The 25,779-nt window shown below is 42.8% G+C and overlaps 1 protein-coding gene across 6 annotated transcripts in view; it reads left to right on the forward strand.

The window, feature by feature from the left end:
• The window catches only part of LOC100135783 (rtSox23), a 68,656-nt gene that overhangs the window by 21,360 nt on the left and 21,517 nt on the right, over positions 1-25,779 (forward strand). For 4 of the 6 annotated variants that reach the window (XM_036981840.1, XM_036981839.1, XM_036981842.1 and 1 more), the window contains 8 exons: positions 13,370-13,589; positions 15,429-15,537; positions 16,083-16,169; positions 16,697-16,869; positions 17,388-17,456; positions 17,556-17,670; positions 21,624-21,697; positions 24,335-24,497. In XM_036981840.1, coding sequence (XP_036837735.1) covers positions 13,370-13,589; positions 15,429-15,537; positions 16,083-16,169; positions 16,697-16,869; positions 17,388-17,456; positions 17,556-17,670; positions 21,624-21,697; positions 24,335-24,497 — 1,010 coding nt within the window. 6 annotated transcript variants of the gene reach the window in all.

A 25,779-nucleotide genomic window follows, 5' to 3' on the forward strand; every position in this document is an offset into this window, starting at 1 on the left:
TCAGACCATGTTTGGAAAACAACAAAGACGACACTAAGCAAACTAAAGATGGAGGGAGAACAACCGAATGCCTTTGCATTGCAGATGCCCCGGGGTGAGATGTTGGGTTTACAAGTTACAACATGTTTGGTAACTGAATCTTTTGTGTCGACTTTTTAGTGCCTCATGGGAAGAGTTCGATTTCAGAGGTGTCACAGCTCAGATTCAGTGCTGATCTTATCTCTGAGGTTTAGACATGCTCCCTCCCTTTCCTCCACCCGCTTTCATCCTTCCTCCTTTCCTAGAAGTAATCACTGATCTCAACATGACTGGATTGGTGAACGCAATGTAGTGGAGGTGGCTTTCACCTGTTTCAGAGTTTCCATTCTATTTGGACTTCTCTACAACAGTCTTGGAGAAGTATTTTGTTGCTGCACTTTAGAAAAATGCTAACGCTGTTTAACTGCAATACTGTCCTAAATGTATGTAAATGTTTTGAATTGTTCCTTTTAAATACGTTCTCCAGTTTAGTCGTGTATGATGTCATGACAGTCCCAAGCTACTGCATTTACCAGTAGTTCAGCTGACTGCAGCCTATCATAACACAGCATAGTTTTAGGACTTCCATAGATCTGACCACAGATAACCTATGAGCCATGTTAATTTAATTTGAAGTCTGAGAAATTATGCCTAATTGATTGCACCTACATTTTTAATATCATCTTCAATACATATAGTACCCAACATCCGATTTGGAACATCATTATTCCTAACAACAGGTAAAACATGAGGAATCCAATAAAATGATCAAATGCCACCCATGGACCCCACTACAACTCACGCCAATCCAGTGGCTGTCGGTGCCGTTTATGATGAGGAAGGAGGATTTTAGAAATGTTATTTCTATTACGGCGTATTGGATGACTGTCATTCATATTTCATTCAACCAGTTCAACGTAACATCCATAGGTTTAGGCTACTACATGATACTAAAATTTTCCCTATACCCATCATGAGGTTGCTACAACCAAGCCTATGAATAAACGTTTACAAAGTAGTTGCACACAGGTCAAGAATTTGAAGTGACAGACAGTGAGTGACACATGGACTAACCGTGACCCATACAATTTCCCCTTGCAACATTTTTAGTCCAACAGAGTTTAAATTGGACAAATTCAGGTATGTTTATCCCCATTTCGTTCTGTTTGCTTCCGTTTTAAGAAATGTTTTTCAACAGAATCGTAATGAATAAATCCCTGATCACACATAAAGACAGGTTACTTACATAGCAGCCACGTTGTATTCCCTTCTCTCCTCCCCTCACCTTTTCCCTTTACTTGTGGACTTCAATGCACAACACATCAGCTGTATGTGACCAGGCAAAAAAACTTTCCAAGCCAAACCATATCAAAACCGCTACACACAGCCTACATCGTTGTTGCCATATTAGCTAAAGTAACGTCATAGTCAACATAGCTAACAGAACTAAGGAGATAGTAAACCCGCTTCAATCATAAGGTAACGTTTAGTTTATAGTCAGTAAGAAGTTTAGCAGTTACACCGTGAGGCCCCGGTGGCAATAAATTAGTAAAACGAAAACATAGCTATCTTTGCTAGCTGCCTTTGCTAGCTAAGTGAGTGAAACTGAAAGTTAAAAAATGACTCTCTCTCTTGCTTCTCCTTTATTTTTGAGTCAAACACTCACCACATTGTATGCACTGCAGTGCTAGCTAGATGTAGCTTATGCTTTCAGTACTAGATTCATTCTCTGATCCTTTGATTGGGTGAACAACATATCAGTTCATGCTGCAAAAGCTCTGATTGGTTGGAGGACATCCTCCGGAAGTTGTTATAGTTACTGTGTAAGTCTATGGAAGGGGGTGAGAGCCATGAGCCTTCTAGGTTTTATATTGAAGTCAATGTACCCAGAGGAGGACGGAAGCTAGCTGTCCTCCGGCTACACAATGGTGCTACCCTAAAGAGTGTTGTTGAGGTTACTGTAGACCTTAAAACCTGTGTTTTAATCAATTATTTGGTGACGTTAATACTTTTAGTATAGTTTTATCTAAAAAGGATTTATTTTAAATGTTTTAGAATTTTTATTTTTATGAAATTCACTGAGGAGGATGATCCTCCCCTTCCTCTTCTGAGGAGCATCCACTGTGCCACTCCCACCCCAACAACCAGTATACCGTATCAGTTCTCTGTCAGACAAGTAGTATGGAGCTGCTTCTTATAGTATTCCTTTTTATCCTATGAAATGTAGTCCCTGTGAATCTGGTGATGTTTTTCCCCCTGCTAGTCTTATCTTTCTAACTACATAAATTATTTCAGAACAATCTGAGATGGTGGGTGTCATGGCTTGCTGAAATGACATGTAACAATTTATTCAAATCACACTACAATTCTACATGGGAGGCCCGAGACGAGGCAAGCCCTAGCATTGTCTGAGCTCTTACGCTACAGCATTGTTTAACTCTAAGATTAGATATGGACCCCGGACCTCAACCTCCACACACACCTTAGTGCAAACCAGGCTGTCAGCAGGTCTGTAACTCAATCAGATTCATTCTGCCTTTGTGTCCATGGACACAGAGAGAGGGGTGACCAGTTATATGGTCAGGTGCTGCAAAGAAGGACCTAGAAAAACTGCAGCTAGCCCAGAACAGAGCGGCATGTCTTGCTCTTCACTGTGTTCAGAGGGCTAATATCAATACTATGAATCAAATACATTTATAAAGCCCCTTTTTAGATCAGCAGTTGTCACAAAGTGTTTATACAGAAACCGAGCCTAAAGCCCCATAGAGCAAGCAATGCAGATGTAGAAGCACGGTGGCTAGCAAAACCTCCCTAGAAAGGCTGGAATCTAAGAAGAAACCTAGAGAGGAACCAGGCTCTGAGGGGTGGTCATTCCTCTTCTGGCTGTGCCGGGTGGAGATTATAAGAGTATATGGCCATTAAGGCCAGATCAATCTTCAAGATGTTCATAGATGACCAGCAGGGTCAAATAATAATCACAGTGGTTGTAGAGGGTGCAACAGGTCAGCACCTCAGGAGTAATTGTCAGTTGACTTTTCATAACTGAGCATTCAGATGTTGAGACAGTAGGTGCAGAGTAGCATGAACAGGACACAGGTCAGGGTTCCATAGCTGCAGGCAGAACAGCAGAAACTGGATCAGTAGCACATCCGGTGAACAGATCGGGATTGCATGCCAGTCTCTCTTGGCTCAAAGTAGAGGAAAGGCTGACTGCATTACTTCTTGTTTTTAGAAGAATCATTAATTTGTTGAAAATTCCAAATTGTTTGCACAGTCAACTTACACACAGCACTGACACACACTTACCCCACCAGACATGCCTCCAGGAGTCTTTTCACAGTCTCCAAATCCAGAACAAATTCAAGAAAACGTACAGTTTTATATAGATCAAGATTCTCCAACTGGCGGCCTGCAGGTGGTTTTATTTTGCCCCCAAAGTTTTCTGTGCAAATTCATTGTTGGACATGACTGTAAAAACACCAGGAAATCAGCTCCAAGTGATCTAAATCTGTTCCCAGCTATTCCCACACATAATAGAAAGACTGTATACAAATGTAATCAAGGTTTGAAATGACTGTTTTAGTCAAATATTATATCTGTTTGGGCTTCTACAATTATCCGCACAAGAAAAGATTGGCCTGCAGCTGAATCTAGTTGGTGATCCCTGATTTAGAGCCATGATTACAACAAGATGGTGCCGGAGAACAAGGCTCACGTTTTACTTAACTAATTGTGTTTTTTTAGTTTTTTTTGTGTTTGTAACTTATTTTGTACTTAATGTTGCTGCTACTGTCTCTTTTGATCAAAAATAACTTCTGGACATCAGAACTGAAATTACTCCACACGGACTGGCACAATCTTTTTTTTATTTTGACGAGTCTGACGTGAATGATATACTGCTTTCCAGGGAACAGGCCCAGAACAGGCCCGTCATTTGCATGACAAGAAGGCGGAGAAAAATGGCCCAGAGAACGGTCTGTCTTCTGAGAATTCGTATGCGATTGAATAAACCCCCAATTCCTTCCATTCTGCTTGCTAACGTGCAGTCTTTTTGGAAATAAATTGATGACCGACGCGGAAGATTAAACTACCAATGGGACATTAACAACTAATATGTTCTGCTTCACGGAGTCATGGCTGAACGATGACATTATCAACATACAGCTGGCTGGTTATACGCTGTATACGCTGTATCGGCAGGACAGAACAGCGGCGTCTGGTAAGACAAGGGGTGGCGGACTCTGTATTTTTGTAAATGACAGTTGTAAATGACAGTTGGTGCACGATATCTAAGGAAGTTTCAAGGTTTTGCTCGCTTGAGGTAGAGTATATCATATGCTGTAGACCACACTATTTACCAAAGAGTTTTCATCTGTATTTTTCGTAGCTGTCTACATACCACCACAGACTGATGCGGGCACTAAGACTGCACTGCATTCCGCCATAAGCAAACAGGAAAACGCTCATCCATAGGCGCTCCTAGTAGCCGGGAACTTTAATGCAGGGAAACTTAAATCCGTCTTACCAAATTTCTATCATCATGTTAAATGTGCAACCAGATGAAAAAACAACTCTAGACCATTTTTACTCCACACACAGAGACGCATACCAAAGCTCTCCCTCGCCCTCCATTTGGAAATTCTGACCATAATTCTATCTTCCTGATTCCTGCTTACAAGCAAAAATGAAAGCAGGATCACCAGTGACTCGATAAATAAAAAAGTGGTCAGCAAATGCTGAACTACAGGACTGTTATGCTAGCACAGACTGGAATATGTTCCGGGATCCCTCCGATGGCATTGAGGAGTACACCACATCAGTAATTGGCTTCATCAATAAGTGCATCGATGACGTCGTCCCCACAGTGACCATACGTACATACCCCAACCAGAGGCCATGGATTACAGGCAACATCTGCACTGAGCTGAAGGGTAGAGCTTCCACTTTCAAGGACGCTAACCCGGAAGCTTCAAAGAAATCCTTCTATGCCCTCTGACGAACCATCAAACAGGCAAAGCGTCAATACAGGACTAAGATCGAATCGTACTACACCAGCTGTGACGCTCATCGGATGTGGCAGGGCTAGCCGAGAGCTGCCCAGTGACACGAGCCTCCCAGATAAGCTAAATTACTTCTATGCTCGCTTCGAGGCAAATGACACTGAAACATGCATGAGAGCACAAGCTGTTCCGGAAGACTGTGTGATCACGCTCTCCTCAGCGATTGTGAGTAAGACCTTTTAAACAGGTCAACATTCGGATTACCAGGACGTGTAATGCGATCATGCGCTGACAAACTGGCAAGTGTCTTCACTGACATTTTCAACTTCTCCCTGTCCGAGTCTGGAATACCAACATGGTTTAAGCAGACCACCATAGTCCCTGTGCCCAAGAACACCAAGGTAACCTGCCTAAATGACTACCGACCTATAGCACTCACATCTGTAGCCATGAAGTGCTTTGAAACGTTGGTCATGGCTCACATCAACACCATTATCCCAGAAACCCTAAACTCACTCCAATTTGCATACCGCCCTAACAGATCCACAGATTATGCAATCTCTATTTCTCTCCACACTGCCCTTTCCCACCCGGACAAAAGGAACACCTATGTGAGAATGCTATTCAATGACCTACAGCTCAGCGTTCCACACCATAGTGCCCGCAAAGCTCATCAATAGGCTAAGGACCCTGGGACTGAACACCTCCCTCTGCAACTGGATCCTGGACTTCCTGACGGGCCGCCCCCAGGTGGTGACACAATACATCTGCCACGCTGATCCTCAACACAGGGGCCCCTCAGGGGTGCATGCTCAGTCCCCTCCTGTACTCCCTGTTCACTCATGACTGCATGGCCAGGCATGACTCCAACACCATCATTAAGTTTGCAGATGACACAACAGTGGTAGGCCTGATCAACGACGAAATAGTCTATTTCATGGCCAGGTCTCTGACAGGTCTCTGGCCATGTGGTGCCAGGACAACAATCTCTCCTTCAACCTAATCAAGACAAAGGAGATGATTGTGGACTACAGGAAAAAGAGGACTGAGCACTCCTCCATTGACGGGGCTGTAGTGGAGCAGGTTGAGAGCTTCAAGTTTCTTGGTGTCCACATCACCAACAAACTAACATGGTCCAAACATACCAAGACAGTCGTGAAGAGGGCACGACAAAACCTATTCCCCCCCCCAGGATACTGAAAATATTTGCCTGGGTCCTCAGGTCCTCAGATCCAAAAAGTTATACAGCTGCACCATCGAGAGCATCCTGGTTGCATTACTGCCTGGTATGGCAAATGCTCTGCCTCTGACCGCAAGGCACTACAGAGGGTAGTGCGTATGGCCCAGTACATCACTAGGGCCAAGCTTCCTGCCATCCAGGACCTCTACACCAGGTGGTGTCGGAGGAAGGCCCTAAAAATTGACAGACTCCAGCAACCCTAGTCATAGACTGTTCTCTCTGCTACCGCACGGCAAACGGTACCGGAGCACCAAGTCTAGGTCCAAGAGGCTTCTAAACAGCTTCTACCCTCAAGCCATAAGACTCCTGAACATCTAATCAAATGGCTACCCAGACTATTTGCATTGTCCCCCCCCTCCCCTACACAGCTGCTACTCTCTGTTATTATCATCTATACATAGTCACTTTAACTCTACCTACATGTACATATTACCTCAACTAACTGGTGCCCCCGCACATTGACTCTGTACACAGGTGGGTATCGGTACAGTCTCGCTATTGTTATTTTACTGCTGCTCTTTAATTACTTGTTACTTTTATTTCTTATTCTTACTTGTATTTTTTTAAACTGTATTGTTGGTTAGGAGGTCGGAAGTAAGCATTTCACTGTAAGGTCTACTGTTGTATTCGGTGCATGTGACTAATAAAATTTGATTTTGATTGCATGTAACTCCCTTCTATCTCAGATTGCTCAAGTGAACAGCAAACCTGGTTTTAAAAAACAGATAAAGCAACACCTCACAACGCCTCTCCCCTGTTTACCTAGACATGTTGTGTGTATGTACTGATATGTTGTAATGTTTAAAATGTATGTTTTTCTTGTCTATTAATGTTCTGTATTATTTCATGTTTTTTGTGGACCCTAGGAAGAGTAGCTGCTGCTATCGCAACAGTTGATGGGGATCATAATAAAATACCCCCAAAAAACTCTCTCACACTTCCTGCCACCAACACACCATACAGAGAAAAAGCATCACTCCTTAAGCATCACTCATTACGAACAGTCAAATGAACAGAGTATTTGAGGTGACAGGCTTTGAGGTGTGCAGAGGGAGGGGACTTGAGTGGATTGTAAAGGTTGTTGTCACAGGCATTATTGCCCATCCTCTATGTTCAGGAAGTTCAGACTTTATTAAGCTCATCCCCCCGCCCCCTCATATATCCACCCTATGGCTTGTAATCTGTGGTGTTGAGAACTAGAGTTCCCCGTCCAACACATTAAAAGCTCTGTAAAGCCATTGGTGAATGTATTAGGTCGCTCTCTCTCTCTACTCACTCACACTCTCACTCTCTCACTCTCAGGTTTAGAGCCTTGGCTTCTGGCAGGCAGGTGGCTTTGTGTAGAGACATAATGTGAAAGGGGGAATGGGGGGACCTCTAATCACTATGCACTCTGCATTTTCCCCTCTGTTCCCGGGCCGGTCGGCACATTCCGCTGGCATTGTTATCTGCACTGTTTCCTGCAGCCCGCGGCTTTTGTCCGTCTCTCGCCCATTGTCCCGGCTTCCTTTGTTCCCTCCGTCTAACAATGGCTTTTGTCTCACACACACATACACACACACACACACACACACACACACACACACACACACACACATACATACATACATACATACACACACACATACACACACACACACACACACACACATACATACACACATACACACATACATACATACATACATACATACATACATCACGTCATTAAAACTCGTTTTTCAACCACTCCACAAATTTCTTGTTAACAAACTATAGTTTTGGCAAGTCGGTTAGGCCATCTACTTTGTGCATGACACAAGTCATTTTTCCAACAATTGTTTTTACAGACAGATTATTTCGCTTATAATTCACTGTATCACAATTCCAGTGGGTCAGAAGTTTACAAACACTAAGTTGGAAAATTCCAGAAAAGGATGTCATTGAATTAGAAGCTTCCGATAGGCTAATTGACATAATTTGAGTCAATTGGAGGTGTACATGTGGATGTATTTCAAGGCCTACCTTCAAACTCAGTGCCTCTTTGCTTGACATCATGGGAAAATCAAAACAATTCAGCCAAGATCTCAGAAAAAAAATTGTAGACCTCCTCCACAAGTCTGGTTCATCCTTCGGAGCAATTTCCAAACGCCTGAAGGTACCACGTTCATCTGTACAAACAATAGTACGCAAGTATTAACACCATGGGAACACGCAGCCATCATACTGCTCAGGAATGTCTCCTAAAGATGAGCGTACTTTGGTGCGAAAAGTGCAAATCAATCCCAGAACAACAGCAGAGGACCTTGTGAAGATGCTGGAGGAAACCGGTACAAAAGTATCTATATCCACAGTAAAACAAATCCTATATTGACACAATCTGAAAGGCCGCTCAGCAAGGAAGAAGCCACTGCTCCAAAACTACCATAAAAAAGCTAGACTACGGTTTGCATCTGCACAAGGGGAAAAATATTGTACTTTTTGGAGAAATGTCCTATGGTTTGATGAAACAAAAATAGAACTGTTTGGCCATAATGACCATCGTTATGTTTGGAGGAAAAAGGGGGAGGCTTGCAAGCCAAAGAACACTATCCCAACCGTGAAGCACAGGGGTGGCAGCATCATGTTGTGGGTGGTATTTTCTGCAGGAGGGTCTGGTACACTTCACAAAATAGATGGCATCATGAGACAGGAGAATTATGTGGATATATTGAGGCAACATCTTAAGACATCAGTCAGGAAGTTAAAGCTTGGTCTCAAATAGGTCTTCCAAATGGGCAATGACCCCAAGCATACTTCCAAAGTTGTAGCAAAATGTCTTCAGGACAACAAAGGCAAGGTATTGGAGTGGCCATCACAAAGCCCTGACCTCAATCCTATAGAAAATGTGTGGGCAGAACTGAAAAAGCGTGTGCGAGCAAGGAGGCCTACAAACCTGACTAAGTTACACCAGCTCTGTCAGGAGGAATGGGCCAAAATTCACCCAACCTATTGTGGGAAGGTTGTGGAAGGCTACACAATACGTTTGACCAAAGTTAAGCATTTTGAAGGCAATTCTACCAAATACTAATTGACTGTATGTAAACTTCTGACCCACTGGGTATGTGATGAAAGAAATAAAAGCTGAATTAAATCATTCTCTCTACTAATATTCTGACATTTCATATTCTTAAAATAGTGGTGATCCTAACTGACCTAAGACAGGGAATCTTTATTTGGATTAAAGGTCAGGAATTTAGAAAAACTGAGTTTAAATATATTTGGCTAAGGTGTGTGTGTGTGTGTGTGAACTTCCAACTTCAACTGTGTATACAGTACCAGTCAATTTTGGGGACACCTACACATTCAATGTTTTTTCTTTATTTTGACTATTTTCTACATTGTAGAATAATAGTGAAGACATCAACACTTTGAAATAACACATGAAAGCATGTAGTAGCCAAGTGTTAAAGAGTGTTAAACAAATCTAAATCTATTTTAGATTTGAGATTCTTCAAAGTAGCCACCATTTGCCTTGACAACTTTGCCAACTCTTGGCATTCTCTCAACCAGCTTCATGAGGTAGTCACCTGGAATGCATTTCAATTAACAGGTGTGCCTTGTTAAAAATGTATTTGTGGAATTTCTTTCCTTAATGCGTTTGAGCCAATCAGTTGTGTTGTGACAAGGTAGGGGTGGTATACAGAAGATAGCCCTATTTGGTAAAAGACCAAGTCCATGTTAAGCAAAGAGAAGCGAGAGTCCATCAGCACTATGATGAAACTGGCTCTCGTGAGGACCGCCACAGGAAAGGAAGACCCAGAGTTACCTCTGCTGCAGAGGATAAGTTCATGAGAGTTACCAGCCTCAGAAATTGCAGTCCAGATGAATGCTTCAGAGTTCAAGTGACAGACACAGCTCAACATCAACTGTTCAGAAGAGACTGTGTGAATCAGGCCTACATGGCCGAATAGCTGCAAAGAAACCACTACTAAAGGACACCAATAAGAAAAAGAGACTTGCTTGGGCCAAGAAACACGAGCAATGGCCAGTGTACATCTGTCCTTTGGTCTGATGAGTCCATATTTGAGATTTCTGCATCCAACTGCTGTGTCTTTGTGAGACGCAGAGTAGATGAATATGTGGTTTCCACCATGAAGCATAGAGGAGCATGTGTGATGGTGTGAGGGTGCATTGCTGGTGACACTGTCTGATTTATTTAGAATTCAAGGCACACTTAACCAGCATGGCTACCACAGCATTCTGCAGTAATACACCATCCAATCTGGTTTACGCTTAGTCCCACTATCATTTGTTTTTCAACAGGACAATGACCCAAAACACACCTCCAGGCTGTGTAAGGTCTATTTGAACAAGAAGGAGAGTGATGGAGTTCTGCATCAGATGACCTGGCTTCCATAATCACCTGACCTCAACACAACTGAGATGGTTTGGGATGAGTTGGACTGCAGAGTGAAGGAAAATCAGCCAACAAGTGCTCAGCATATGTGGGAACTCCTTCAAGACTGTTGGAAAAGCATTCCTCATGAAGCTGGTCGAGAGAATGCCAAGTGTGTGCAAAGCTGTCAAGGCATTGGGTGGCTACTTTGAAGAATCTCAAATATTAAATATATTTTGATTTGTTTAACACTTTTTTGGGGTTACTACTTTCCTTCATGTTTTTGAGCCAATCAGTGGTGTTGTGACAAGTTTGGGTTGGTATACAGAAGATAGCGCTATTTGGTAAAATACCAGGTCCATGTTATGGCAAGAACAGCTCAAATAAGCAAAGAGAGTGTGCCAAGACTGCAAAGCTGTCAAGGCAAAGTGTGGCTACTTTGAAGAATCCAAAATATATTTTGATTTATTTAACACTTTTATTGGTTACTACGTGATTCCATATGTGTTAATTGATAGTTTAGATTTATTCACTATTATTATACAATTTAGAAAATAGTCAAAATAAAGAAAAACCCTTGAATGAAATGTTTGACTGGTACTGTATACAGTGAGGCAAACAAGTATTTGGTCAGCCACCAATTGTGCAAGTTCTCCCACTTAAAAAGATGAGAGGCCTGTAATTTTCATCATAGGTACACTTCAACTATGACAGACAAAATGAGAAAAAAATAAATATACATTTTTAATGAATTTATTAGCAAATTATGGTGGAAAATAAGTATTTGGTCACCTACAAACAAGCAAGATTTCTGGCTCTCACAGACCTGTAACTTCTTCTTTGTCCTCCACTTGTTACCTGTATTAATGGAACCTGTTTGAACTTGTGATCAGTATAAAAGACACCTGTCCACAACCTCAAACACTCACACTCCAAACTCCACTATGGCCAAGACCAAAGAGCTGTCAAAGGACACCAGAAACAAAATTGTAGACCTGCACCAGGCTGGGAAGACTGAATCTGCAATAGGTAAGCAGCTTGGTTTGAAGAAATCAACTGTGGGAGCAATTATTAGGAAATGGAAGACCTACAAGACCACTGATAATCTCCCTCGATCTGGGACTCCACGCAAGATCTCACCCCGTGGGGTCAAATGATCACAAGAACGGTGAGCAAAAATCCAAGAACCACACGAGGGGACCTAGTGAATGACCTGCAGAGAGCTGGGACCAAAGTAACAAAGCCTACCATCAGTAACACACTACGCCGCCAGGGACTCAAATCCTGCAGTGCCAGACATGTCCCCCTGCTTAAGCCAGTACATGTCCAGGCCCGTCTGAAGTTTGCTAGAGAGCATTTGGATGATCCAGAAGAAGATTGGGAGAATGTCATATGGTCAGATGAAACCAAAATATAACTTTTTGGTAAAAACTCAACTCGTTGTGTTTGGAGGACAAAGAATGCTGAGTTGCACCCAAAGAACACCATACCTACTGTGAAGCATGGGGGTGGAAACAGCATGCTTTGGGGCTGTTTTTCTGCAAAGGGACCAGGACGACTGATCCGTGTAAAGGAAAGAATGAATGGGGCCATGTATCGTGAGATTTTGAGTGAAAACCTCCTTCCATCAGCAAGGGCATTGAAGATGAAACGTGGCTGGGTCTTTCAGCATGACAATGATCCCAAACACACCGCCCGGGCAACGAAGGAGTGGCTTCGTAAGAAGCATTTCAAGGTCCTGGATTGGCCTAGCCAGTCTCCAGATCTCAACCTCATAGAAAATCTTTGGAGGGAGTTGGAACCTGTACAGCCCCAAAACATCACTGCTCTAGAGGAGATCTGCATGGAGGAATGGGCCAAAATACCAGCAACAGTGTGTGAAAACCTTGTGAAGACTTACAGAAAACGTTTGACCTCTGTCATTGCCAACAAAGGGTATATAATAAAGTTTTGAGAAACTTTTGTTAATGACCAAATACTTATTTTCCACCATCATTTGCAAATAAATTCATTAAAAATCCTACAATGTGATTTTCTGGATTTTTTTTCTCATTTTGTCTGTCATAGTTGAAGTGTACCTATGATGAAAATTACAGGCCTCATCTTTTTAAGTGGGAGAACTTGCACAATTGGTGGCTGACTAAATACTTTTTTGCCCCACTGTATATGTGCACTTTCGCCCTGTGTGTTCTGTTTGTTTTGTTCTCCTGTTTGTTTTGTTCTCCTGTCTGGCATGCTTTCTTTCCTCCTGCAGCGGAGGAGGGGGAAAAAACACAGCTGAAGTCAGAGAATTTTAGAGTTCATTAAGGTTCAACCTCTCTCTCTAGCTGCTCTCTCCACCTGACTACACTCATCTCTCTCTTTCTGTCTTTTGTTTCTCTCTCTCTTTATGCTTGTGGGTGTGTATGTGTGATGTGCAGTCTTTACCTTGTCATGATTAACTTTCCCTGACACCTACAATGTCTCCCAGACTAGAAGCTAGGATTTCAAGCTAAAGGTACAGTTGTGTTTATTCACAGTATGTCCTCTGTTCCCTATGCAAAGCAGTGGCCATATACACACCCACACCTAAAGTTCAGAGACCCAGAGATAGTCACACCTGGAAAGGCTTATGGTCTCATTACAGCTATTACAGACAGATAAAGGTGATCACACTGTGTGTGTGGTTAGCTCCAGATGTGCAGTAAAGTTAATGCAGTAATGAACTACCTATTCACCTGTACTATTATTCACTCTTTTCCCTTTTCCCACCAGAATGGTTGAGCCCAGTCCCCCAGCGTTGCATCTCCATGCCAACGGTGATGTCAGCATGGTGGGCATTGGTGTGAAGCAGGAGGAGGAGGAGTCTGGAGGGGAAGGGGGAGGAGCCAAAGCTGAGCCATGCTCCTCTCCTGCCTGTGATTGGTCAGGACATCAGCCAATGGCGAGACCGGAGTCTAGACAGCTGACTCCTCCCCTCTCCCGCTCACCCTCAGTAAGAGAGAAACTCCTCCCATTTCTATATTTTAATCTATTATTTTGTTTATCTAGGTGTGCTGTTCACCCTGTTAGTCCCCACCTATACAGTTGTTGCCAAAAGTTTTGAGAATGACACAAATATTAATTTTCACAAAGTCTGCTGCCTCAGTTTCTATGATGACAATTTGCATATACTCCAGAATGTTATGAAGAGTGATCAGATGAATTGCAATTAATTGTAAAGTCACTCTTTGCCATGCAAATGAACTGAATTTCAGCCCCTCCACAAAAGGACCAGCTGACATCATATCAAAGATTCTCTTGTTAACACAGGTGTGAGTGTTGACGAGGACAAGGCTGGAGATCACTCTGTCATGCTGATTGAGTTCGAGTAACAGACTGGAAGCTTCAAAAGGAGGGTGGTGCTTGGAGTCATTGTTTTTTCTCTGTCAACCATGGCACGTGTTTCCTTGCAGGTAACCGTCATCATTGCTTGATTAAGATTGCACCTTAATCAACCATTTATCGGATCATCAAGAACTTCAAGGAGAGCGGTTCAATTGTTGTGAAGAAGGCTTCGGGGAGCCCAAGAAAGTCCAGCAAGCGTCAGGACCGTCTCCTAAAGTTGATTCAGCTGCGGGATTGGGGCACCACCAGTACAGAGCTTGCTCAAGAATGGCAGCAGCAGTCTCCCATCTACACTCACAGTGAGGCGAAGACTTTTGGAGGATGGCTTGGTGTCAAGAAGGGCAGCAAAGAAGCCACTTATCTTCAGGGATAAGTTTGGGGCATCCGGAAAAAAGCTTGTCCGGAGAAGACAAGGTGAGCGCTACCATCAGTCCTGTGTCATGCCAACAGTAAAGCATCCTGAGACTATTCATGTGTGGGGTTGCATCTCAGCCAAGGTAGTGGGCTCACTCACAATTTTGCCTAAGAACACAGCCATGAATAAAGAATGGTACCAACACATCCTCCGAGATCAACTTCTCCCAACCATCCAGGAACAGTTTGGTGACGAACAATGCCATTTCCAGCATGATGGAGCCATAAGGCAAAAGTGCTAACTAAGTGTGTTGGGGGAACAAAACATTGATATTTTGGGTCCATGGCCAGGAAACTCCCCAGACCTCTATCCAATTGAGAACTTGTGGTCAATCCTCAAGAGGCGGGTGGACAAACAAAAACCCACAAATTATGACAAACTCCAAGCATTTATTATGCTAGAATGGGCTGCCATCAGTCAGGATGTGGCCCCGAAGTTAATTGACAGCATGCCAGGGCGGATTGCAGAGGTCTTGAAAAAGAAGGGTCAACACTGCAAATATTGACTCTTTGCATCAACTTCATGTAATTGTCAATAAAAGCCGTTGACACTTATGAAATGCTTGTAATTATACTTCAGTATTCCATAGTAATATCTGACAAAAATATCTAAAGACACTGATGCAGCAAACTTTGGAAATTAAAATTTGTGTCATTCTCAAAACTTTTGGCCACGACTGTAGACACTTACACAGATCAGGTTGTAGTATGCTTATCAAAGGCTGGCTTGCTACAGTCTGTTAGCTTTCTAAACGCACAGCCAGACAGTAGGATTGTTGAGCGTTTGCCGGATGAGAGTACTTAGCACCTCTAAACAGATTGCTTTCCGTAATTTGCAAAACAAGTTCAAACCGGTTCTGCATATAGAAATGGGCAAAAATGATGGCCATCAGTCGCTCACCGGTGGGTGGTCTCTAACACACTGCTCCGACAGCAAGTGAACAAATGGCGATTGAACAGCCCCCTTCTGTACAGACTGACAATTGTTCTGGTAAGTTTTCTCCTTAACCCTGTTTTTCCCTGTCCTTGGTAGGAGGGCTCTCTGGGTAAGGAACAGTTTCAGAGTCCTGTGGGGATGAAGGGGGGCAACAGGGGGTCCGACCACCGACCAGAGGGACACAAGCAGCCCACTGTCAGCGAAGGTATGGTACACCTCGTCAGCTCCCCAGTGTAATATGTTTATAATCATTACATTGCTCTTTGGAGATCTCTCCTGAACATTGATAGAGGTAAATGTGAAGGATTTTCAGTTCACATTAAGACTGAGGAGGCTAGATGATTTTACCGTAGCTCTCAGTATGCTCAAGTTTGTGCTCCTAATCATTGGCTACAGGATTACATTGAATTTCAAATGTCTGTTTTTCTTATTTGAGAGAGTTTACACAATGTACTTTCCTATTGAAATCCTGAAAGTAGCAGACCTTGAGATTTGTTTTGAAATATTGATTCAAACGCATGTGTGAACTCACTCACTCACTCACTCACTCACTCACTCACTCACTCACTCACTCACTCACTCACTCACTCACTCACTCAGTCACTCACTCACTCACTCAGTCACTCACTCACTCACTCACTCAACATGCACGCACCCCAGACACATGCACACACACCACTTAACTCTGTCTGTTCATATAATATGGCGACTGAACAACAAAGTAAAAACTCATCCATGTCCTGTTGGCAGTCATGCCCACCATAGAGAAGCTGCTGAGTGTCGACTGGAGGGAGAAACTTCTGGAAAAAAGCTTCCTGGGAGGCAATCACTTGAAAGGTGAGCTCTCACCCCTTTACCCCTAAGCCCTGACCTCTCATCTTTACCTCTCATCCTTTTACCCCTGACCCCTTTACTGCTAATCCCTGACCCGTCATCTATACCGTCCATCAGTGCTCTGTCTTACCTGTCTCTCTCCACCTGTCTGTCAGTCTCTGCCTGCCTGTCTCTATATCGAATGGTCTCTATGTATAATCATGTTTGTACTCATCTCTCTCTAACCACAGTTTTCATGAGTGTAAAGTCATGCCATATACAAAAATCACGACAAGTGTGATGGAAACAGAAAGTGGCAGTACAATTTTATAAATGTGGCCAGACAATTTGTCCGTTATATTGTGTGGTCCTTCCAATTCGATTTGGAAAAGCATGCGCAGTTTAGGCTACAGGATGGTGAAAGTGCACGTGATGAGCTTGATGCTCCTTTCCAATAAAATCTAGGGTCTTAATTTGTATGCTGGTGACATGATCAGTGCTTAGCTGCCAATTTAACAAATAAAAATAATATTGCACTCTTGCTCTTTCAGGCACTCCAGAGTCTTTGGCAGAGAAGGAGCTGCAGTTGTTGTTGATGATCAACCAGCTGAGTGGTCTGAGGGAGCAGCTGCTGGGAGCCCACTCTGAGCAGAGGAACATGGCCACTCTGCTGTTGGAGAAACAACAGCAGCAGATGGAGCTGGCCAGACAGCAGCAGGAACAGGTGATCCTGACCTCTGACCCCTAATACACACACTTTTCGTTTTTATTTAACCTTTATTTAACTAGGCAAGTCAGTTAAGAATTTTTTTTGTTACAATGATGACCTACCCCGGCCAAATTCTGACGACGCTGAGCCAATTGTGCGCAGCCCTATGAGACTCCCAATCATGGCCGGATGTGATACAGCCTGGATTCGAACCAGAGACTATAGTGACGCCTCTTGCACTGAGATGCAGTGTCTTAGACCGCTATGCCACTTGGGAGGCCACTGACCCCTAACCTGGGTTTACCTGGTCTTACCTGAGTGTACCTGGGCTAGACCATATGTTTTTAATGGGCATGTTCCTCCAACCAGACGTTGCTGATTCATGCCATATCTTAAAACGCCTCGATAGGTATTTTGTAACTAATCATATGTTATCTGTCAGTCGGTGACAGTCTGACGTGGCACACAACCATTGATTAAAGCATGTAACATCTGAGCAGAGGAAGACAACAAATGTGTGTGGTTTATTTCAGATCGCCAAACAGCAGCAGCAGCTGATCCAGCAGCAGCACAAAATCAACCTGCTTCAGCAGCAGATCCAGGTGAGTCCTTTATGCTATTTTTATAACATCATTTTGAAGTAACTTTGGGTTAACTCTGGGTGTGACTGACCTTGTGCCCTCTGTCTGACCTGGTCATAGCAGGTGAACATGCCCTACGTGATGATCCCAGCCTTCCACCCCAACAACCAGCAACTACCTGTCACCTCCGACACACAGATGACCATGCCTCTGCAGCCAATCCCCTGCAAACCAGGTGAGTCACATCCCACACCAAACCTCATTTAGACAATCCCCTACAAACCAGGGGGGTCTAATCCGGCCCGTGGGTGGTTTATGTAAAACAATTTTATATATATATATATATATACACACACACACACACACACACACACACACACACACACACACACACACACACACACACACACACACACACACACACACACAGTGGGGAGAACAAGTATTTGATACACTGCCGATTTTGCAGGTTTTCCTACTTACAAAGCATGTAGAGGTCTGTCATGTTTTATCATAGGTACACTTCAACTGTGAGAGACGGAATCTAAAACAAAAGTCCAGAAAATCAAATTGTATGATTTTTAAGTAATTCATTTGCATTTTATTGCATGACATAAGAATTTGATCGCCTATCAACCAGTAAGAATTCCGGCTCTCACAGACCTGTCCACACACTCAATCAAACAGACTCCAACCTCTCCACAATGGCCAAGACCAGAGAGCTGTGTAAGGACATCAGGGATGAAATTGTAGACCCGCACCAGGCTGGGATGGGCTACAGGACAATAGGCAAGCAGCTTGGTGAGAAGGCAACAACTGTTGGCGCAATTATTAGAAAATGGAAGAAGTTCAAGATGACGGTCAATCACCCTCGGTCTGGGGCTTCATGCAAGATCTCACCTCGTGGGGCATCAATGATCATGAGGAAGGTGAGGGATCAGCCCAGAACTACATGGCAGGACTTGGTCAATGACCTGAAGAGAGCTGGGACCACAGTCTCAAAGAAAACCATTAGTAACACACTATGCCGTCATGGATTAAAATCCTGCAGCGCACGCAAGGTCCCCCTGCTTAAGCCAGCGCATGTCCAGGCCTGTCTGAAGTTTGCCAATGACCATCTGGATGATCCAGAGGAGGAATGGGAGAAGGTCATGTGGTCTGATGAGACAAAAATAGAGCTTTTTGGTCTAAACTCCACTCGCCGTGTTTGGAGGAAGACGAAGGATGAGTACCACCCCAAGAACACCATCCCAACCGTGAGGCATGGAGGTGGAAACATCATTCTTTGGGGATGCATTTCTGCAAAGGGGACAGAACGACTGCACCGTATTGAGGGGAGGATGGATGGGGCCATGTATCGCGAGATCTTGGCCAACAACCTCCTTCCCTCAGTAAGAGCATTGAAGATGGGTCGTGCCTGGGTCTTCCAGCATGACAACGACCCGAAACACACAGCCAGGGCAACTAAGGAGTGGCTCCGTAAGAAGCATCTCAAGGTCCTGGAGTGGCCTAGCCAGTCTCCAGACCTGAACCCAATAGAAAATCTTTGTAGGGAGCTGAAAGACCGTATTGCCCAGCGACAGCCCCGAAACCTGAAGGATCTGGAGAAGGTCTGCATGGAGGAGTGTGCCAAAATCCCTGCTGCAGTGTGTGCAAACCTGGTCAAGAACGACAGGAAACGTATGATCTCTGTAATTGCAAACCAAGGTTTCTGTACCAAATATTAAGTTCTGCTTTTCTGACGTATCAAATACTTATGTCATGCAATAAAATGCAAATTAATTACTTAATCATACATGATTTTCTGGATTTTTGTTGTAGATTCCGTCTTTCACAGTTGAAGTGTACCTATGATAAAATTGACAGATGTCTACATGCTTTGTAAGTAGGAAAACCTGCAAAATCGGCAGTGTATCAAATACTTGTTCTCCCCACTGTATATACGTATATATTGCCTTCAGAAAGTATTCCCACCCCTTGACCTTTTCTACATTTTGTTGTGTTATAGCCTGAATTTAAAATTGATTACACACAATACCCCATAATGTCAAAGTGGAATTATGTTTTCACATTTTTTATTTAAAAAAAAAAATTGCACGAAAAGCTGACATGTCTTGAGTCAATAAGTATTGAACCCCTTTGTTGTGGCAAGCTTGGATGGACTCACTCTGTGTGCAATAGTAGTGTTTAACATGGTTTTTGAATGACTACCTCAGCTCTGTACCCCACACATACAATTATCTGTAAGGTCCCTCAGTCGAGCAGTGCATTTCAAACACAGATTCAACCACAAAGACCAGGGAGATTTTCCAATGCCTCATAAAAAAAGAAGCAGACCACTGAATATTCCTTTGAGCATGGTGAAGTTATTAATTACACTTTAGATGTTAGAGTTTAATGGAAGTGATTGGAGAAAACTGAGGATGGATCAACAACATTGTAGTTACTCCACAATACTAACCTAAATGACAGAGTGCAAAAAGATAGCCTGTACAGAAAACATGCATCCTGTTTGCAACAAGGCACTAAGGTTATACTGAAGAAGAAAAAAACATGAAAAAACATGAGTACCACTCTTCATATTTTCAAGCACGGTGGTGTCTGCATCATGTTATGGATATGCTTGTCATCAGCAAGGACTGGGGAGTTTTTCAGGATAAAAATAAACAAAATGGAGCTAAGCACAGGCAAAGTCCTAATGGAAAACCTGGTCCAGTCTGCTTTCCAACAGACACTGGGAGACAAATTCACCTTTCAGCAGGACAATAACCTAAAACACAGATCTACATTAGAGTTGATTAGCAAGACAACATTGAATGTTCCTAAATGGCCTAGTTACAGTTTTGACTTAAATCTGCTTGAAAATATTTTGCAAGACTTAAATATCTGTTTAGCAATGATCAACAACCAACTTAAGAATAAAAAATAAAAAAAGTTAAATAAAAAATTAACTTGGCAAGTCAGTTAAGAACAAATTCTTATTTACAATGATGGCCTACCCCGGCTAAACCCTCCCCTAACCCGTACGACGCTGGGCCAATTGTGCACCACCCTATGGGACTCCCGGTCACGGCCGGTTGTGATACAGCCCAGGATCCAACCAGGGTGTGTAGTGATGCCTCTTAGCACTGAGACGCAGCGCCTTAGATCGGCGAGCCACTCGGGAGCCTCCTTGTATTAAATATTGCACAACCTACAAAGATTCAAAGCTGTAAATGCTGCCGAAGGTGTTTTTATAATGTAATTACTCTGGGGTGAATACTTATCAAATTAAGATATTAGTTTTAGGGTTTTCATTAATTCTTTTAAAAATTATATTATTTTTCTTCCACTTGGACATTAGAGTATTTTGTGTAGATTGTTGACAAAAAATGACAATTCAATCAATTTTAATACCACTTTGTAACATAACAAAATGTGTAAGGCACTGTGTGTGTGTGTATATATATATATTATGTGTCTTTATTTACTTTTTGGGAGGGGACTAACTCAATATGCTTTAAAATGTCTAAAACCAATTTGAAACTGTGTAGAAATTATAATGGACCTACATTAATACAGTATCTTGACTGTAAAGCTAGGGAGCATCAGAATTTATTTTTTTGTGTGTGCAAATTTTAACATTGAGGAAATATAACCAATTTTCAGTGTGGTCCTCCGGACCTCGTTGAAGACCGAATGCAGTCCCCCAGGCTAGACTGAAGCAGATATGTATTTTTACCTAGAATTCCACAGCCCACGTCCCCAATGCAGTGCTTTCCAAAAAGGAGGGTTGGTTGGGGCCCATTGGTGGGATGTGACTTTGTTTAGATTACTCAGTGGTTCATCATAAACACTCAACCCTCTCATACACTATGAAATCAAATTAACGAGCTGACATTAAGTGATCGCTGTGGACTTTTAATGTATTGTAAATGTCAATCCCCCCCCCCTCTGTTTTGTTTGTCTTGTTGCTATGTACTGTGTAAATTGTTTGAGCAACGACCAGACGTCCATTTCATATGGTATTGTGGTCAGTAACCTTCTCAGTCAAACCCCCTTTTCCCTGTTCTTGCCCTTCAATGTGTTGTGCAGTCAGCATGATGGTAGTACAGATAATGTTTTCTAAATGATGTTTGGATGTTATTGATTTTGTTCCCTTCTGACAGTGATTGTGAAGCTTTCATCTCCCCCTGTTTTCTTTAACAGTGGACTATCCCATGCATCTACTGCAGAACCTTCACTCCGCCCCTATGAAAAGGCCCAGTGGTACCTTCCGACAGGTAGTGATTTTCATCCATATTATACTGGACATATACCTATACTATAGTATACCCTTATTATACTATATTACATACTGGTCCTTTGTAACTCAGTTGGTAGAGCATGGCGCTTGTAACGCCAGGGTAGTGGGTTCGATTCCCGGGACCACTCATATGTAAAATGAATGCACACATGACTGTGAGTCACTTTGGATAAAAGCGTCTGTTAAATATTATTATCACTATACTGTACACATTACACTACATACTATACTGTACACATTATACTACACTGTATACATTACACTACACTGTATACTGTAACGGATGTGAAACGGCTAGCTTAGTTAGCGGTGCGCGCTAAATAGCGTTTCAATTGGTGACGTCACTTGGTCTGAGACCTTGAAGTAGTAGTTCCCCGCGGCTTTTGTGGAGCGATGGGTAACGATGCTTCGTGGGTGTCAGTTGTTGATGTGTGCAGAGGGTCCCTGGTTCGCGCCAGGGTATGGGCGAGGGGACGGTCTAAAGTTATACTGTTACATTGATGCTGTTGACCCGGATCACTGGTTGCTGCGGAAAAGGAGGAGGTCAAAAGGGGGGTGAGTGTAACGGATGTGAAACGGCTAGCTTAGTTAGCGGTGCGCGCTAAATAGCGTTTCAATCGGTGACGTCACTTGCTCTGAGACCTTGAAGTAGTAGTTCCCCTTGCTCTGCAAGGGCCGTGGCTTTTGTGGAGCGATGGGTAACGATGCTTCGTGGGTGACTGTTGTTGTGTGCAGAGGGTACCTGGTTCGCGCCCGGGTATGGGCGAGGGAACGGTCTAAAGTTATACTGTTACATACTATACTGTGCATATTACATGACACTGTACACATTACACTAAACTGTTTCCTGTACACATTACACTATAAACTGTACACATTTCACTACATTGTATACTATACTGTACACCAGCCTTTCTTAAAGTATGGGTCTTTGGGTCGCGGACCTGTTAATGGTGGGTCGCGACGTGTCTGCGTAAATTGTTAATTATTTAATGAATTACTGGAATTGATTTGGCCAAATACACCTGCGCTCTCTGTTCAGTGTGCTCTCTGCTTAACAGCGGTCTCTGTTCAGTTCGGCTTCGCGAGTGTGAGAGGGATATGCCCGTGTGCTTCGAGGTTTACCGGATCTTATTTCTTCAGTTTTCTTGAAGATTACTCCGCAACATGCATGACGCAGCGCTGTCGTTCAAGCCACTGACTCGCCATCACTCACCGCTTTCATGAAATGCTAGCCACAAGTTCTGACTGAGCTCAATTATCATGAAACGCATATACAGCGATGAGTTTCTGTCTCTTTCAAACAAACTTGAACCATTCCATTGTGGATTTTGCTATTATAAAAAGGTTACCAATGTAATTAGCAGTAAAAATAAATGTTTTGTCATACCCGTGGTATACGGCGTGATATACCACAGCCAATGAGCATTCAGGGCTCGAACCACCCAGTTTATAATTTACTATACTATACACTATACCAGGGTTATTTGACTCTTACCCTACAAAGTACCTGATAATGAATTGCGTACACCTGGTGTCCCAGGTCTAAATCAGTCCCTGATTAGAGGGGAACAATGAAAAAATGCAGTGGGACTGGCTATACTATACACTATACTATACACTATACTTTACAGTAGCACCTATGTCCAGATTCAAGCTTTGCACCTGTTCGTTTGCCAAGGGAATAAAATATAAAAGGGAAGCAAATTATGTTAATGTTTCTATAAAGACAGTTCCATGTCTTTTCTTTTCTGTATTTTATTCACCTCCTGAAAATAACAGCTGCAAATATTGCACAGGTGCAAGCATTATTTTAGCATAGATTTACTTGTATTTTTGTGCAAATGTCATGTTAGTGGCTGAAGCCTGAACTATGTATGGGCCTAAAGGGTTCATCATACTGTAGTCCAAAACGTGTACACACAGCAGTGTTCTAGAATATTGGACCGTTGGCTTTCATACTTTTCGAATTCTCAACTCAGCTCAAACAATTTCTCCAACTGTCATCACATTCAAATGAATAGAGGACTTGTACCGGGAGACGGGTTGGTTGGAAATTGTGGGGAGGTGCATGTTTGGCCCTGTGGCCGAACTAATATGCCTCAGCTTCCGTGGACTATGATTTATGCTTAAGAAGCTAGCTCTCTTAGGACTACAGATACAGGCTAGATCTCTTTGAAAACACTGTCAAAACAATGCACTCCAAATTAACAATGGATGTTTCTGGTACACTACACCCCATTCACAATTGTGTGCGCAATGCATGCTCTTTCTGCACAGTTGGTTCTCAAGTGGAAAAGAGCATCACATAAATAACTAAACAAAATAATCAGGACAAAGAGAAAGAACAGGCAACAGAAATGTTAGATTAAAGAAACACTACAGAGGTGTGAGATGACATATCTGTCATGCATAACCCTAACACATACACACCCACCTCATACCTCGGTGTGTGTGTGTGTGTGTTTATTATATTGACATGGATGAGAACTGTACGTTGTGTGTTTTTTAAATATTTACTCAGCGTATAAATATAAGCAGTGTAGTGTATTGTGTTTCTGTGTTGTGCTGACACACCCCTGATGGTCTAGTCTCTTGTATCTTTTCCCCTTAGGAAGCCAGCCAGCCTCTGAACTTGACCTCCAAGCCCAAGGGGATGGACATTGGGAACATCCCCAGCCCGCAGTCCTTTGAGCTGGGCACGTTGACACTGCAGGGGGGGTACAGACCCAGAGACAACCATAGAGACAGCCCCTCACGACCTGCACTTAACCTGGGTCTGTCTGCACACACACATTTATACTACACACACACACAACACCTACATACTAGAGGTCGACCGATAACGATTTTTCAAAATAGATAACGATTATTGGAGGACCAAAAAAAGTCGATACAAATTAATCGGACGATTTATTTGTAATAATGACAATTACAACAATACTGAATTAACACTTTTATTTGAACTTAATATAATACATCAATAAAATCAATTTAGCCTCAAATAAATAATGAAACCTGTTAAATGGTTTAAATAATGCAAAAACAAAGTGTTGTAGAAGAAAGTAAAAGTGCAATATGTGCCATGTAAAACAGCTAACGTTTAAGTTCCTTGCTCAGAACATGAGAACATATGAAAGCTGGTGGTTCCTTTTAACATGAGACTTCAATATTCCCAGGTAAGAGGTTTTAGGTTGTAGTTATTATAGAAATTATAGGACTATTTCTGTCTAAACCATTTGTATTTCATATATCTTTGACTATTGGATGTTCTTATAGGCACTATAGTATTGCCAGTGTAACAGTATAGCTTCCTTCCCTCTCCTCGCCCCTACCTGGGCTTGAACCAGGGACACATCGACAACAGCCACCCTCGAAGCATCGTTACCCATCACTCCACAAAAGCTGCAGCCCTTGCAGCGCAAGGGGAACAACTACTTCAAGGTCTCAGAGCGAGTGACGTCACCAGTTGAAAAGCTGTTAGCGCACAACCCGCTAACTAGCTAGCCATTTCACATTGGTTACACCAGCCTAATCTCGGGAGTTGATAGGCTTGAAGTCATAAACAGCTCAATGCTTGAAGCACAGCGAAGAGCTGCTGGCAAATGCAGGAAAGTGCTGTTTGAATGAATACTTACGAGCCTGCTGCTGCCTACCACCAGTCAGACTGCTCTATCAAATATCAAATCATAGACTTAATTATAACATAATAACACACTGAAATACGAGCCTTAGGTCATTAATATGGTCAAATCCGGAAACTATCATTTCGTGAAAAAAAACGTTTATTCTTTCAGTGAAATACGGAACCGTTCCGTATTTATCTAACAGGTGGCATCCATAAGTCGAAATATTGCTGTTACATTGCACAACCTTCAATGTTATGTCATAATTATGTACAATTCTGGCAAATTAATTATGTTCTTTGTTAGGAAGAAATTGTCTTCACACAGGTCACAACAAGCCAGGCTGCCCAAACTGCTGCAAATAACCTGACTGCTTGCACGGAACGCAAGAGAAGTGACACAATTTCCCTAGTTAAAAGAAATTCATGTTAGC

The sequence above is a fragment of the Oncorhynchus mykiss genome, chromosome 7 (genome assembly GCF_013265735.2).
Source record: "Oncorhynchus mykiss isolate Arlee chromosome 7, USDA_OmykA_1.1, whole genome shotgun sequence".
Taxonomy (NCBI): domain Eukaryota; kingdom Metazoa; phylum Chordata; class Actinopteri; order Salmoniformes; family Salmonidae; genus Oncorhynchus; species Oncorhynchus mykiss.